The sequence below is a fragment of the Herpailurus yagouaroundi genome, unplaced genomic scaffold (assembly GCF_014898765.1).
Source record: "Herpailurus yagouaroundi ecotype Mexico unplaced genomic scaffold, PumYag 184, whole genome shotgun sequence".
NCBI classification, from domain to species: Eukaryota; Metazoa; Chordata; class Mammalia; order Carnivora; family Felidae; genus Herpailurus; species Herpailurus yagouaroundi.
Window position 1 is genome coordinate 6,962,976 of NW_024412415.1, and position 16,930 is coordinate 6,979,905.

The following is a 16,930-nucleotide window of genomic DNA, read 5'->3' on the forward strand; positions in this document are numbered from 1 at the left end:
AGAATAGATCCTCCTCTATGAGACCAGTGTTACTGCTCCTAAATTCCATTTGTTTGCATTGGGATGGCTATTTCTGATGGAGTTCAGAAGCTGCTTTACTTATGAATGAATTCATTTCCTAAAGGTTGTTCTAAAACTCAATTCTGGACGAGTCCAACATAGACAATACGAGCACTCAATATATGTACATCTTTTGGGTGAAAACAGGAAACATCAATGACACTGGATTTTGCCTTTTTATCCCTTCGAACTTTGTGTGATTTTTATCTTTCAGAATTGTTATTGCTGTTATACAGCCTATTCTGTTTGTACCACATTTATTGCTTTCTTGATACTTTTCACTTTTAAAATTCTATTTTTCTTTCAATCCTCATGATACATCTTGTCTTACTAACACTCTTAACATTCTCATTGTATTTGTACTTAACAGTCATGATGTAAAACACCTTTAAACCAACCATTTACACACTGTAAGCAACTTAAAAGATGACATGGTCTAAAATGTCTGTTAGCACCATCTGTTGGAGGGAGCTGAGCAAATGTAGAGGTGCTTCTAGATAATTTATGTTAATAAGCCTACCATATCATTTTAAACCTTTGCTTTTACATTTTTCTCCATAAATTTCAGTGTGCCCTTGGTTGCACAAAGAACTTTAGAAGTAGAAATTTAAACAGAACTCCAGTGTATCAGCTGTTCCCTAACGTTTGGAATATGTCGACACATGTGTGATATGAGAGACTCAAATCTTAATGGGTCTTGTCAACAATGTGGGAGGGGCTCGGGGTAGGGGAAGACAGGTAGGTTGGAGGTGGAGAGACTAGTTAATAAAGGAGTATATCATGTATCCAGGAGAACGTTGGTGGTGACCTGAACAGGGCAGGAGAATTGGAGACGAGAGGGTGGTACTCGGGGATCAACTACACATGAAAGATCTAGGGGCTCAGGGAGGCTCACATGTTTCTGACTAGAGACAGAATGGATGACTGTGCCACCAACCAAAATAAAAGAGCAAAGGGGAAAAACCAGATTGAGAGTGGGTAGGAGAGTGATGGCGGTTTTATTGACATTGCAGTAGCCTGAGGAGTAAAGAGAAGACACAGATAGCCAAGTGTAGAAGTTTGAATGGGAAGAATAAGAGGAGGTGGGAGCAAGGTTGAGGAAGGGGAATGTGGACCTTGGAGAGAGCTATAGTCTGAGGGGAAGGAGCCTAGATGGAGGGGCAGATTGAACATATAGGAGAGAGGGACTAGCTGCTGGACCAAGATCTCAGAGAGACTCTAGGGAATGGAACTGAGGAACAGGGTCCTTAAAGTCTGGGAAAAAGAAAGAACGGTGCAGATGCCAAGAAACGTTATCGATGGAATGATAGAGTGGGCTTCACTGCCCATTGCTTCATGTTCTCGGTGAAAGTTTAAGTCAAGATCATGCTCATTGCTTTGAATGGGAGGGTTGCTTTCTAGAGATCTGTCCTTGTGCCCCATCAAAGCATTTCATACAGGGGTCCAATCCTGACCGTCTCTCCGTGGTCTCTTTACTGCATCGTCTACCAGTTTATTCATTTTTATTTATATTTCCCGATTACTATTTTTGCATTATAATCTAGCTGCCCAGCTATTGCTCCTTGCTCAGAAAAAAAGCAGGGAAAGGGAAAGAAGGGAGGAGGTGGTGGGCTTTGAACGTTTTGGAGAAGTCATAAAGGGGATTGGCTGAGCGTATCTATCAAAGACAAGTGAGACAATGAATGAGAGCATGCAATGGTTGGGGACCCAACTGGAACTAGGAATTTGTAATGCTCCAAACCCCCCATTTGCAGCTTCTTCCAGTTGTGCAGGTGCATGGGAATGCAGAGATGTGAGATCAATGTGGGATCAACTGAGCTAAATCACTGCTGTAGAACTTCTGTGATGATGGAAATGTACCCTGTCAGTGCTGTCCCATATGGTAGCCACTAGTCACTTGTGGCTATTGAGTACTAAAATTTGGCTATTGCAGTTGAAGAACTGAATTTTTAATTTCATTTTAATTAAATCTAAATAGCCACTTGTGGCTAGTGGCTACCATATGGGACAGCACAGATCCAGAGTTAGGGGTTTGTAGAGTTCATATGGAGAAGACCTCAATGGAATGGGGGTGGGAGTTGAACAACATTCCCATTAGCACTTCACCTCAATTCCTAGTAGAGATAGATGCTAGACATTGAATGGGCTAGCAAACAGGAGAAAATGGAAGCGCAAGGATTTCCTGTGTTAATCTTAAATTGAAAGAAATCATTGTCCACATTTATTTTTTAAGGCGAGAACGTCAGTATTCTATATGTAGTAGTGAAGATTCTCCTGGCTCTTGCGAAGTCCTGTATTTCTCTATGGGTAGTCCTGATCAGCTCATGGTTTACAAAGGGAAATGCACTGGTGAGTAAACTTGCTAACTTCATTTCAGTTATTCTAACTACAAAAGTTAACCATGAAAGAACAGAGTGGATTGGAGTCTGTGGTCTAAACCAGTGTGGTCCGGGGAAATCTATTAAGACCATAAGTCATTCTCGTTCCCATTACCTAATGACCAAAATGAGAAAGCACTCAGGTTTCCTCCTCTGTAACATGGAAACAAAAAACTTAAGCTCTTAGAAATATTGTTAGATTAGAGATAATTTAAAATTTGTCATTTTTATAATCAGTCAAGCTTTTTGAAACCAAAACGGGTGAAATATGAATCAGTAGAATTTTGTATCTTGCACATCTATTGCTGATAAAATATGTGTAACAAAATGAGTTCTAATACCTATAATCTTTCATAACCCAAGTCTGATTTTTTTGTTGATATCCATCTAAATAGCACTTTTCTCTTGGCATGTTGTATCTAACCAGGAAAAGCACTTCATTTTCTATATGTGTTATTTAGCAGTTTTGCCTACTGATGGGTATTTGGGGTGAAGCTGGTTCAGCAGTTCATGATTTGAATTGTTTATATTAAAATCACACTTTCATTATCTACTTTTTTGCCCTAAATATAAATCTTTTATCAGCCATACAGATACAGCCACTACTTGGTGTAGGGATCACTTGCATATAGTGAATCTGACAATTTAATTTTTAGTCTCATAAATATTCTTTGCCAAAGCTAACAGCCAAATTTTCTAAATGGAGTTTACTTTCTTTTGGTGTCTTTTTCCCTTTAAGGAGATACAGATAAGCGTGGTAGTTGCCAGGGAGCAGGCAGCAGATAGAGGGAGAAGACACCAGATATCCGAATAGTCTATGAACTGGAAACTTAACCTTGGCTGACGGAATGCAGCCTGAGCTGCACAGCACCATGTGGACGCTGACTGTGCCGTATGCACACTAAGCAACCATTTGGTGAGGTTCACGACCTTGGACCTGAGACATCCTTGACTCAGAGGCATTTCAGATTCCCAAACTGGCAACATAAAACACTACTTTCAATAATCTGGGGAAATCAGGAAGACAAATTAACCCAGTTGCTTATTATTACCTTAGCTCAGTCTCATTGGTACTCATTAGACCAATTTACCTTAGTTAATATCCTCATTAGGAGACACATTTGCAATCGGAACATTTTTTTTATAAAACCGTTGCATAAATTATTTTGCTTTCCACAACAGGTCTAATTTTTAAAATATGTCCTGATTTTCTACGAAATGTTTTTGTAAAAGATGAACTCATTGGCATTTGTTTTTCAACTTAAAGCTGTTAGAGTCAGACAGCTGACGGATAAAGCGCTTTAGACACCGTCTGTAAAAATGACCATTAACACATAATAGAGTCTCAGTCAGAATTCTGCTGGTAACATATTTACCTTCAGCCTCATGGCAGTCTCATGGCACAAAAAAGTGACAAGAGGAGAGTGGTGATGACAAAATTATAATCCAAAAAACCATGAGCTCTAAGCAGCAATTATGAGATACCGACCTGGTTCCAGTTTAGGAGACAAATATGCAAGATATTGTACCGTGTAATACACACATCTAATTAGGCTTTGTGTAAATAACATCACATTCCATCCTATAAACATTTTTTTTTTCAACGTTTATGTATTTTTGGGACAGAGAGATACAGAGCATGAACGGGCGAGGGGCAGAGAGAGAGGGAGACACAGAATCGGAAACAGGCTCCAGGCTCTGAGCCATCAGCCCAGAGCCCGACGCGGGGCTCGAACTCATGGACCGCGAGATCGTGACCTGGCTGAAGTCGGACGCTTAACCGACTGCGCCACCCAGGCGCCCCACCATCCTATAAACATTTTAATATGCATTTTCCAACGTGTGCTGCTTAGGCCCCACATTGCACAGGTTGCTTCCTTTGGTTGACAAATTCTCAAACATCAAGGGTTTTTTTCCCCCTCAGGCTAAGAATGTCAGGAATTATTTATAACTAGCATAACCAATCATTTTAATTAAAATGTCTTAAATTGCCAGCATTTCTACGAGATAAAAACTGCCTCTCAGGTAAAAAGTCTAGGGGAGCTAGTTCACTTTTGCTAAGACCACTTTGTCTTGTACATCCAGGTTACTTTTCATTTTTTAAGTGGAAAAAATAATTACCGTTATTTCTTTGAAACACTTTTTTTTCATCAGAAGACAGTGTAGCATCATGGAAAGATATTTAGATACTACGAGAAAAAGACAAAATAGTGTATATCATTAGTTCTCAACTGAGGGCCGTTTTGTCCCCTGGGGGACATTTGGTGCTGTCTGGACAAATGTCCAGACATTTGGGTAGGGATGCTATTGGCATCTAGTGGGTAGAGGCCAGGGGTGCTGCTTAACATCTTACAGTGCGCAAGACAGCCTTTGGCGACAAAACATCTTAGTACAAAATGTCCATAGTGTCCAGGGTGAGAAACCCTGTTACGTATGCTATGATTTGGCAAATTAGAAAAAGAATAGAGGGAACAGGAAGAGAAATAAAATGGTGATATTATAGGTGATGCTTTTCTCCATTTCCAATTTTTTCTGGTAACTTTCCAGGCACAAGTGGCAACCATATGCAGATCACTAAATAAGTGTGTCTGTCTTTCTGACTTCAAATTTAAACCGTCATTTCTTGTTCCTTCCCTCAAAACCATTGGCCAGTTTGTATTTGCTGACCATATTCAAATTTTGTAGTAAGAAGATCATTGATGTCTTAAAATTTCCAAATTATTAAAACTTATTTTTACTGTGCACACTAATCTACATCAACGGAGTTACCTTGATAGAGTGTTCCTATTTCCAGATTCCTTCCATCATATTAGTAGCTATCGCCTTAGTAGGCATAGTCATCAGAAGTGAAACGGTTATAAAAGTAACATGCTGAATAATGGCTAGTAGAGGAAAACACTGATCTGCTACTAAATCTCGTTTATTTTCCTTTTATAACAATTAATATTTAAGGGTTCAGAGTCTTTTGTTACATATTACAAATTTGGTTACAGAAGAGCATGTATTCCATGAAATCATATTTTTTATAGTTAGCACATGGTATATCCACTGTTGAATGAATAAATGAAGATATATCCCCTCTTTCTTTACCCCCACAGAAATTATACCTGTGAGATTTCATTATATTTTCTTTCAATGTGCAGGCAGTGATGAGCAGCTTGGAAAATTAGTTTACAATGCTTTGGAAACGGCCACTGGCAACTTTGTCTTGTTGTATGAATGGGTCCTTCAGTGGCAGAAAAAAATGGGTCCGTTCCTTACCAGTCAAGAGAAGGAGAAGATTGATAAGTGCAAAAAGCAGGTGGGCATCTGAGGTGGCCCTTGAGCAGAGGCCTCACCCTGAAATGAGGAGATGACAGAACAAAAGAGTGGTGTGTTTGATTGGCTAGCAAAGATTACAGAATGGCATGAGATCTGTTTAACCAGAGGGGATGGTGGGGGACCCGCCCCCCCTTCCAGAGTTTCCTCAGCCCCTTGCTGACTCTGGCACAACTCTCACAGCGTGGTCATGACTTCGAGGCTGTTTTCTGCACCTCCGTTGTCAGCCTCTTTTATGGTATTAATAGCCATCTCCAAGAAAAAGAAACCGTATTTAGGATAGAAAAACTGGAAGGAAATACACTGAAATCATAATGGTTGTCTTTGGGTGGTGACCATCTAGATAATTCGTGGGTGTCTCTCTTTTGTGTTAGTACTTATTAAAGTGTTGACACTGAATCCTTATAATCAAGAAAGGTGGGTGTTTTTTTTTGTTTTGTTTTGTCTCTTTTTTTAACGTTTATTTATTTTGAGAGAGAGGGAGAGACAGAGAGAATCCCAAGCAGGCTCCACCCTGTCAGCGCAGAGCCCCATGCATGGTTTAATCTCACGAACCATGAAATCGTGACCTGAGCTGACATCAGGAGTTGGATGCTTAACTGACAAAGCTACCCAGGCACCCCATTTTTTTTTATTTTTTGTTTTTTATGTTTTTTTTTTTAAATGTTTATTGGTTTTGAGAGAGGGAGAGAGAGAACCCCAAACAGGCTCCATGCTTAGCGTTGAGCCTGTCGTGGGGCTCACTCTCACGACCTTGAGATCATGACAGGTGCCGAAATCAAGAGTCAGACATTCATCCTACTGAGCCACACAGGCGTCCCTGCCCCCATTATTATTTTTTTTTTTTAAGATTTTTAAAATTCTTTTTAAGCAATCTTTATACCCAACATGGGACTCCATTGACCGAGCTTGCCAGGCACCACAATCAGGAAAGGTTTTTTTTTTTAATTTTTTTTTTTTTAATGTTTACTTATTTTTGAGACAGAGAGAGAGCATGAACAGGGGAGGGTCAGAGAGAGGGAGACACAGAATCTGAAACAGGCTCCAGGCTCTGAGCTGTCAGCACAGAGCCCGACGCGGGGCTCAAACTCACGGACCGCGAGATCATGACCTGAGCCGAAGTCGGCCGCTTAACCGACTGAGCCACCCAGGCGTCCCAGGAAAGGTTTTTAAAAATAATTAGTGTTTCTTTTTTTTCTGCTGATCTTATGGCAAAATAAATTGCTTTTAAGAGCTGTTCACCAATGTTAGGGGCGCCTGGGTGGCTCAGTTGGTTAAGCATCTGACTCAGGTCATGATCTTACGGTTTGTGAGTTTGAGCCCTGCATCGGGCTCTTTGCTGACAGCTCCGAGCCTGGAACCTGCTTCGGATTCTGTGTCTCCCTCTCTCTCTGCCCCTCTCCTGCTGGCATTCTGTATGCATCTGTCACAAAAATAAATAAACGTTAAAAAAAAAAATAGGGAAAAAAAGCTGTTCACCAGTTTTATAGTAATTTGCGCATTAGATTTTGAGATCACGGAAGTTGATAATTAAATTGCTTCCATCTTCATGAACCGTTAGGTTGGCCGTATAATTTAGGGGAGGATACAGTGCAGAACGTATTTGTTCTCCTTTGAAAGTACATTTTCTGTTAAATAGTTTACCTTTGAAGTGAAATACCATTTTAATGCTGGCCAATACAATATTATCTTAGTGGTGTTTTTCCTTATCAGATTCAAGGGGCAGAAACGGAATTCAACTCGCTGGTGAAATTGAGCCATCCAAATGTAGTACACTACTTTGCGATGAATCTCAAAGAGCAAGATGACTCCATCGTGGTGGACATTTTATTGGAGCATATTAATGGGGTCTCTCTCGCCGCACACCTGAGCCACTCAGGCCCCATCCCCGTTCATCAGCTCCGCAAGTACGCAGCTCAGCTCTTGTCGGGCCTCAGTTATTTGCACAGCAACGATGTGGTACACAAGGTTCTGAGCGCATCCAGTGTCTTGGTGGATGCAGAGGGCAATGTCAAGATTACAGACTACAGCATTTCTAAGCGCCTAGCAGACATTTGCAAGGAGGACGTATTTGAGCAAAGCCGAGTTAGTTTCAGTGACAGCGCCCTGCCTTATAAAACTGGAAAGAAAGGAGACGTTTGGTGTCTTGGCCTTCTGCTGATCTCCCTCAGCCAAGGACAAGAATGTGGAGAGTACCCTGTGACCATCCCTAGCGACTTACCAGCTGACTTCCAAGATTTTCTAAAGAAGTGAGTATCACTGAGATTCTCTCTAATTGCTCTTTACTCCTGAACTTTGGACTGCACTTGAATGTGCTCACCATCTAAGGGATGTGTTGAAGCTGAAAAGTGAGCAGCAGGATTGGAGTTTATTCTTTGTCCTCCCAATCTTTTCCCAGCCACATAGGTTCTGTTTTCTTGCTTACATTTTCATTCCCTTAGTTCACCCGTTCTCCTAAATTCACTTGGGCTTAGTAATAGATTTCCAAGCTGCTTTGGGGGAGAGCCTGGTATATCTAGGAAGTTAACTGGGAGAAATGCCCCAGGTATTGCAAATGGAAGACCTTCTTTGTCTCCCTTTGCTGCTGGTTCCTCAAGGATCAAAGACAAGGCCTCCGCTGTCTAGGAGTGTGATTCTGCCCCTTGTTCTTCGTAACCATTCTTCACTGTCATTGTGTCATTCAGCCAAGTCCTAGACGACAGTGACTGTCTCACACCAGCCATAGGATTTTTCGATACTTGTAAATTCCAGGTGCACATTTCATTGTAGAGCCAAGTCTAACTGCATCGAGAGAATCCTTACTGAGGGGCTCACCTAAGGCCTACGGTTTTTGTCTGGGTCCTTCCCTTTAGGACTTTGCAGCTTAGCCCTGCCTCTGTGCTGTGTCCAAGCCAGACCTAGGTGCTCTGGGTTTCTCTGTGAAAAGGGAACTAAGATCTCTTCAGTCTGGGCTTTTCTAGATACTCCCCTGGTCCTGCCCTCCTGCAGAAGTTGACCTGGACTGGTTTCTTCCCTTTCCTGCACTCTGTCTTGTTTCTCACTATTTCTTTTTTCCAACCATTCACTTTTATCCACTCCCTCCATTTCTTTTTTAATCTTTTTATTTATCTATTTATTATTATTTTTTGATGTTTATTTTTGAGAGACACAGTGCGAGTGCGGAGGGGCAGAGAGATGGAGACACAGCAGGCTCCAGGCTCTGACTGTCAGCACGGAGCCCGACGTGGGGCTCCAACTCACGGACCACGACATCGTGACCTGAGCAAAGTTGGATGCTTAACCAACTGAGCCACCCAGGCGCCCCAATTTAATTGATTTTTTTTTAATGTTTATTGATTTATTTTGAGAGAGAGCGCGAGCAGGGGGAGAGGCGCGTGAGGGAGGGAGAGAGAGAGAGAGAGAGGGACAATCCCAGGTGGGTGCCACACCAACAGTGGAGAGCCCCATGTGGGACTCGATCTCACAGAACAGTAAGGTCATGACCTGAGCCGAAATCAGGAGTCAGACCCTTAACTGACTGAGCCACCCCGGTGCCCCTCTTTCTTACTCTTTTTTTAAATTTATTTTTATTTTTTTTTAAACATTTATTTATTTTTGAGACAGAGAGCATGAACAGGGGAGGGTCAGAGAGAGAGGGAGACACAGAATCCAAAACAGGCTCCAGGCTCCGAGCTGTCAGCACAGAGTCCGACACAGGGCTCGAACTCACAGACCGCGAGATCATGACCTGAGCCGAAGTCGGACGCTTAACCGACTGAGCCACCCAGGTGCCCCTCTTACTCTTTAACATGGTTGTCCTTGAGACTTTTTGTATATTCCTCCCCCATCCTAGACTGGTTTGATGGACCGCTCGGTGAAGAAGTTGCCACACGGTGTTGTACTTCCTTTGCTGTCCAGCCGCAGTTAAAAAAAAGAAAGAAATCGTTCACAAACGGCACCAGCATGGCTACATTTCATTTGTAGTTGTTTGTTTTACTTACTGGTGAATCCCCTGGACAAAGATTCTGTTCAGCTCAGTCTGCGTGATAGGAAAGAGCCCAGACTGGAGCCAGACCGCTGGATTCAGATCCCACCTTTCCCCCTTAGAATTCGCTGAGTTCTTAAGTTCTCCACCTAGAGTTGTATCCTTGTAAAATGGATCGTTTTAATTTACTAATTTACTTTTAATTTAGTCCTTTAATAATAATAGCACTGCCTCCCTCAGGAGGTGGTTGGAGGGATTGAGTGAGCTCAACACCTATCCAGTGGCCTGTGCTGTGCTGTGGTTAGGGTTAGTTAGCACCGTCCTCTGAAGAGAGTACAGTAAGCTTCCAGGCTTTTCATCCCTTTTCAGAGCTGGACCTAACATTTGCCTCCACTACTTATGGCTGCCATGGTGCCAAAATTGGCGGCTCAGAAAATTTCATCTTTTTTTTTTTTTTTTTTTTAATGTCTATTTATTTTTGAGAGACAGAGACAGAACGTGAGCAGGGATGGGACGGAGAGAGAGAGGGAGACTTAGAATTCAAAGCAGGCTCCTGGCTCAGAGCTGTCAGCCCAGAGCCCCACGCGGGGCTTGAACCCACGGACCACAGGATCATGACCTGAGCCAAGGTCTGACGCTTAACTGAGCCAACCAGTCACCCCAGAAAATTTCATCTTTTTAACTGAGCTCCTGGAGGCTATAAACTCTCTTTATTTTTTTGAATTTACATCCAAATTAGTTAGCATATAGTGCAACAATGATTTGAGGAGTAGATTCCTTAATGCCCCTTACCCATTTAACCCATCCCCCCCTCCCGGCTATAAGATCTCTTAAAGATACGGTTTGTTCTAGGAAGGCTTTACGGGTTTTCTTGATTACTGTCACAGTTGAGTTAGGGTTGACAATGTGTTTCAGAAACCTGACAGGATGTGTATAGGGATGTTCATTGCAGCATTTTTTTTATGCACGTGAAAAACTAGAAATTATCTAAATGGCCAACAGTAGGAGGAGAAGGTGTATGTAATGGAAATAAATTCTGGTAAGTTCAGAAAGATCTTGGAAAGATATCTAAGACACGTGGTGTAGCCTTCTAATATATAATAAGAAATATTTATTTGGTCCTCATCCCTGTTTGAAACACAGAGCTCTCAAAAACATTGGAATTTCTGAAGTGATGAGAGTGGTAAGGGTGTCCCTTGTTATGTTGATGAGGTAAATTTTGGACCACACCGGAGGATGGGGCTGGTTGCCCAGAGAACTGACCTAAGAACCCACCCCTGTCACCAATCACCAGTGGCCAATGATTTAATTAATCATGCCTATATAATGCAGTCCATAAAAACCCAAAAGGTTGGGGTTTGGAGAACTTCCAGCTTGGTGAGCACATGGAGATTTTTGGGAGGCAGGTGAGCCTGGAGGCGGGGCACAGAAGCCCTGTGATGTTTCGCACACCTCACCCTATGCATTTCTTAATTTTTTACAAAAATTTTTAAGGTTTTATTTATTTTTGAGTGAGAGAGAGTATGAGCAGGGGAGGGGCAGAGAGAGAGGGAGACAAAGAATCCGAAGCAACCTTCAGGCTTGGAGCTGTCGGCACAGATCCCAACGCAGGGCTCAAACTCGTGAACTGCAAGATCGTGACTTGAAGTCAGATGCTTAAATAACTGAGCCACCCAGGCACCCCTTGCTCTATGCATTTCTTCTAACTGTTCCTGAGTTATATCCTTCCATAAGAAACTGGTAATCTAGTAAATGTTTCTCTGAGTTCTGGAAGCGCTCTAGCAGACTAATGGAACTCAGGGAGGGGGTTGTTGGAACCTCTGATCTGTAGCTGGTTGATTGAAAGCATGGGTTGTGCCTGGCATCTTCAAGGGATTGGGGGGCAGTCTTATGGGATCGAGCCCTCGACCTGTGGGATCTGATGTGGTCCCAGGTAGGTGGTGTCAGAATTGAGTTGAATTGTAGGACACCCAGCTGGTGTTAGAGAATTGCTTGGTCCCCCTCCCTGCTAGTCCCCCAACAGTGGAATTGAGTACAGAACCTTTTACACGATCAAATGAAAAAAGCAAGTTGAGGATTATACAGGGTGAAGTCGTTAGAAGAAAAAAAAAAAGTGTCTCTTTTGTATGATTGTGTTAAATGCATAGAAAAATAAAGTCTAGAATGACAGACACTAAAGGGGAAGGGAGGAATTCGAGAGAGTTGGTTTGGTCGAAGACTTTATCATAATAAGGTTTTAACTTTTGCAAGGAGAAGGCATTCTTGTTTTACTTCAAGGTCGTTAAAATTAACCTTAAATTTAGGGGAAAAAGCCATATCTTACACAAATGCTTTTATTGTGATTTTTTTTTTCTGCCCTTTTCAAGGTATGAAATTAGGAGTACTTGGCATTTTAGTGCTGACATAAAAAAATAAAATGTTCCCCTTTAAGGTAGTTGCTGCCACCACTTGATAGCTACAGATTTTAAGTATAGAATTCAGAGTGATGGTTGGTTCTATTAGAAACCTTGTTGATAATTAGGGTCAGGTGCTTCCCAGTGGTGCTGGCTTGGGTCATTGTCAATACAGCCAGACAGCTGAGATCTTTTAAAACAGTGGTTCTCAGGTTTTATGTTGAATTGAAACCACCCGGACAGCTTGGTGAAGCACAGATTACTGCCCAGACCACCAGAGTTGCTGATTTACCAGGACAGGGTTGGAATAGAATTTGTAACAAATCCCCAACAATACTGATAGTGAATGCTACTGGTCAGAGACCCCACCTCGAGAACCACTGGGTTAAAGGCATGGCTTCTCTTCCTTCATTAAAAAACAAAAATTATTTATTAGAACACCAAACCAGGTTCAAGGAATGAGAATGAAAAGAAAGTATGTGACAAAATGTGGGATTTTAAAAAAAGTAGTCCATAATTGTTACCAGGTTACATCATACTATGACGAACAGGCTTTGTCCAAAGTTTGTCATATTGGGCCCTGATCTTGCATCAGCTTTCAGATTTGCTTGTCCTTTGGAAAGCTTTGTTTTCCACTGGTCCTGGAGAGTCTTGGTTTAGTATGTCAAGCCATTGAACTATTAATGGGAGTGGAAATTCATAAATTGTGCTATCTTAAACTTGTTAAAAAAAAAAAGTGTTCCATGAGATAGATCTTCCTGCCTCTAAAGACTGTACATTTTTTGACTCCCCACTCACGCCCAGCCTGGTGTTCAATATGTATTCACTTATGAGTGCATTTTGGTCCATAAGCAATATGAATTCTCTAATGTGTATTTATTTTAAAATCAATCAATAAAAAAAAAAAAAACTTGCATTAACAAGTTTAGTGCTTGTTTTCTGTGTCACTGAGACCCTTTCTTCCCTCTCACTGAGGTGTGTTTGCTTGGATGATAAGGAAAGATGGAGTCCCCAGCAGTTGTTGAAACACAGCTTTATCCATCCTCAGCCGAAAATGTCTTTACTGGAACAAAGTCCTGAAGGTGAGTCTGTTACCACTCTTTTTTGAAAACCTGCCTGACGTTAATTATTTTGAAAGTAAACCTAAAACTGGAACAGACTGCTTGGATCATAGATTTTTATCTGGTTTATGCCGAGCTGTACGTAAATCCTTTCATTGAATGTGTACCATGCGCATGGAACTGTTGTGCCCTCCTGGTTTTTTCCAGCCTCGACTGATTAAAGTGTCCATTGGCTAACCCTTCTGGTCACATCACTTTACTGCTGTGCAACCGGATTTCTCTGTCACTACTCAAGTAGCAGATGAGGGATCATCAGCAGAGCTGGGGATGAGGCAGGAGACCTGGGTATGGGTTCTGACCCTATCGCATCATTTCCTTGTTAGCAGTCTCAGCCCCACCTCTGACCTGGGCTCATGTGTATTCCACCTCACCCTACAAGGTGAGAGGAGAAGTGTTCACGGGTCTGTGCCAGGGAAGAGGTACTTTTTCAAACTACCGGTTGGGACCCCTTCTTCCAGCACTTGGTTCCTTACTGGGTTTTGCATCCCTTGCTCTTTTTCTAATGCCTCGTTTCCCTCTCACGTTTTGTTTTATCTCAGACTCGGGAGGACAAGATTATGTTGAGACCGTTATTCCTAGGAAGCAGCTACCCAGTGCGGCATTCTTCAGTGAGACACAGAGACAGTTTTCCCGGTATTTCATCGAGTTTGAAGAATTACAGCTTCTCGGCAAAGGAGCTTTTGGGGCTGTCATCAAGGTGTGGTACAGCGTTGTGCCCGGCGCTTTGAGAGCTCCTCCTCTGTTCATTTCTGCACACAGGGAGTTCTTTTTTTATTCTTATTTTTTAAAGGGAGTTCTTTTTTGAGAGCGGGGAGAGAAGTGAGCACGGCCATTTGAAACTCTGACCGTCATGACCGTTGCAAAGTCAAAGGCTTGAAAGTTCCCCTGGACACGTTAAGAACGTATCATGCCTCCTCCGTTGCCTGATGCAGTCCCTTAATGTGAAAACCGCATGATTACATGCGGAGCCAGGACCTCTCCATGAAGACCATTTTTCTGAGCTTTGGTTCAGAAAGAAAAGTGTCCTTTTTGTCCCATTTGCTTTTCAGAGGTGCTGTGGATAAAAGGGCTGCGAGGTTAGCGCTGAGGTGGGGTTCACTGGGAAATGGCCCCAGACGGTCTCCATGCCTTGTATTTTCCAGCTGCTCCGGAGAGAGAAAACTAGTGGTGTGTTACCAGGGCGCGCCGTTGTTAGGTCTCGCCTTCCGCGTTCTTGTCTATTTGGGTGACTCATGATTACTTGCCCCTTGAGAAAGAGATTTCACCTGCTCTTAAGTAATTTTTGGCAGTTTGCCTCCTAGGAGACCCAGGCTGATACTGTGCTATTAAATCCATATAAGACCTGTCATGTTTCACAGAATAAAATGGTCCTCCATCAAGAAGGCATATGCCCGTTTAGGATTCTGAGAATGTTATTAGGAAAGGTTACTAGGATTACTGTGGAAGGCCTTTTACACTCCCCTAAATAAATAAATAAATAAATAAATAAATAAATAAATAAAAGGTGTTTCTGTGGTAATCAGGGACAGAAAGACAATCTTGAGTTTTCTGAAAGGCGGTTATAGTATCATGGAAAATGTTCAACTTTCTTCGTGAAAGTATAGACACTCTAGGTAGACGGTTAAATAGACCTACTATGGGCAGATACCTTGATTGGATAATCACAGTGATCTTCAGGGGAGTGGATGATTGTTGGGTATGTTATTCATTTAACTCCCACTATAATTTTGGTCAAGCCCTTTAATGTGTTTGTATTTTAGATTTTTGAACACAAACATTACCAAACTCCATTTTGGGTAGGCTCATATAATAAAAATGATGGGTAGGCTCATGTAATAAAAACGTCTAGTAATTTAAGCCCCTAAATTTTCTTGTGGTTTTTCGTTCCGAGAGGCCATAACCCTCACACTGTGTCTCTGTTTCTGGGTTAGGGTAGGGCATTCTGTTCAGTGATCTGGCATTTCTTTTTTTTTTAATTTTTTTTTCAACGTTTATTTATTTTTGGGACAGAGAGAGACAGAGCATGAACGGGGGAGGGGCAGAGAGAGAGGGAGACACAGAATCGGAAACAGGCTCCAGACTCCGAGCCATCAGCCCAGAGCCCGGCGCGGGGCTCGAACTCATGGACCGCGAGATCGTGACCTGGCTGAAGTCGGACGCTTAACCGACTGCGCCACCCAGGCGCCCCTGATCTGGCATTTCAATAGCAGTTGGCCTGAGTATGATTCATGAACCTTTCCATTTTTATTTATTTATTTTTACTTTTTAAAAAAATATTTATTTTTGAGAGAGACGGAGAGACAAAGTGTCAGCTGGGGAGGTGCAGAGACAGAGGGAGACACAGAATGCAAAGCAGGCTCCAGGCTCTGAGCTGTCAGCACAGAGCCTGATGCAGGGCTGGAACTAATGAGCTGTGAGATCATGACCTGAGCCGAAGTCGGATGCTCAACCAACTGAGCCACCCAGGTGCCTCAGCACCTTTCCATTTTAATAAGTGAGTTCCTAGAAGTCTGCAGTGTAGCAAGCTCCACATCCCGATCAGTGACTCCAAATGTTCATGATGTGTTCTGAGACTCAAGGTTGAAGATCATGCCAAGACTTTGCATGGTCTTCTACTCTATTAACATGGCAGTAAACAACACAGGGCTACATAGAGCTTTTTGGAGCACATTCCATATTTCAGGTCACGTGGCAGGTGGCTCGCAAACCTTATCTTTCAATTTGGTGACATGTTATGAAATAAATATTAACCCCCTTTTTCAGGCGAGGGAACTGACTTTCAGAGAAGTTAGGTAATTAGCATGAGGTTATATACATGCACGAACAGATGAAAACCAGCCTTCAGACTTAGATCTGTTTTACTCAAAAGCATGTTTCTTGCCACTGTTTCCACACAAAGGTAATCTGAAACAATTTTATAGTACTCCTTTCTCTTTCCTGGAAGTTATTTACTCTACTAATCTAAACCTATGAGAATGATGCTTTATTTTGTATTTTGTCATTAACTAGTTCCTCCCTCCACCCATGGCCAAGTTGTTGCTTTTTATCCCCTCATTTGACCTGCACATTGGGTCTGGAATGTTCTGGTGAACAAAAATTTTTCAAAGCTACTTCAGTCAACCCAATGGCATGGTGCAACTGCCAAAGAGAAGATGCCTCTGTGCAGGATGTAGAGACCTGCCTTTGAAACTTTCTCTTGTATTCTTCTTGTTTTTATTTGATTGTGTTCTTAATCACATTTGTTTAGTCTTAATACATGTCAGCAGTTATAAATCTTTTTTTTTTTTAATGTTTATTTATTTTGAGAGAGAGAGAGAGAGCAAGCAGGGAAGGGGCAGAAAGAGAGGAAGAGAGAGGATCCTTAGCAGGCTCCAAGCTGTCAGTGCAGAGCCCAACATGGGGCCACGAACTGAAAAATAAGACCTGAACTGAAACCAAGAGTCACGGCGCTTAACCAACTGAGCCACCCAGGTGCCCCTCCATCATAAGTCTTCATAACAAAATCAGTGGGCAATAATTGTGTTAATACCAATTTTTTTTTTTTTTCTGAGCATCTTTCTCAGTGAGGCCTTGATTGTAAGTGCTTTGCTCGCCTCATTCACTTAATGCTTGCAGATAGTGACCTTTGAGGAAGGGAAGTGGTATATGTACCATCTTATAGATGAGAAAATGGAGTTTTGAGGAAATTAAGTCCTT

General features: G+C 42.2%; 1 protein-coding gene across 8 annotated transcripts in view; it reads left to right on the forward strand.

Annotated features, from left to right (window-relative positions):
* The window catches only part of EIF2AK4 (eukaryotic translation initiation factor 2 alpha kinase 4), a 98,203-nt gene that overhangs the window by 26,921 nt on the left and 54,352 nt on the right, over window positions 1-16,930 (forward strand). For all 8 annotated transcript variants that reach the window (XR_005795763.1, XM_040492259.1, XM_040492260.1 and 5 more), the window contains 5 exons: window positions 2,294-2,409; window positions 5,582-5,739; window positions 7,470-8,005; window positions 13,089-13,195; window positions 13,774-13,931. Coding sequence is in view for 7 of the 8 variants with exons in the window: in XM_040492259.1 (XP_040348193.1) it covers window positions 2,294-2,409; window positions 5,582-5,739; window positions 7,470-8,005; window positions 13,089-13,195; window positions 13,774-13,931 (1,075 nt within the window). In the remaining variant the exon portion in view is untranslated. The remainder of the gene's footprint in view (window positions 1-2,293; window positions 2,410-5,581; window positions 5,740-7,469; window positions 8,006-13,088; window positions 13,196-13,773; window positions 13,932-16,930) is intronic.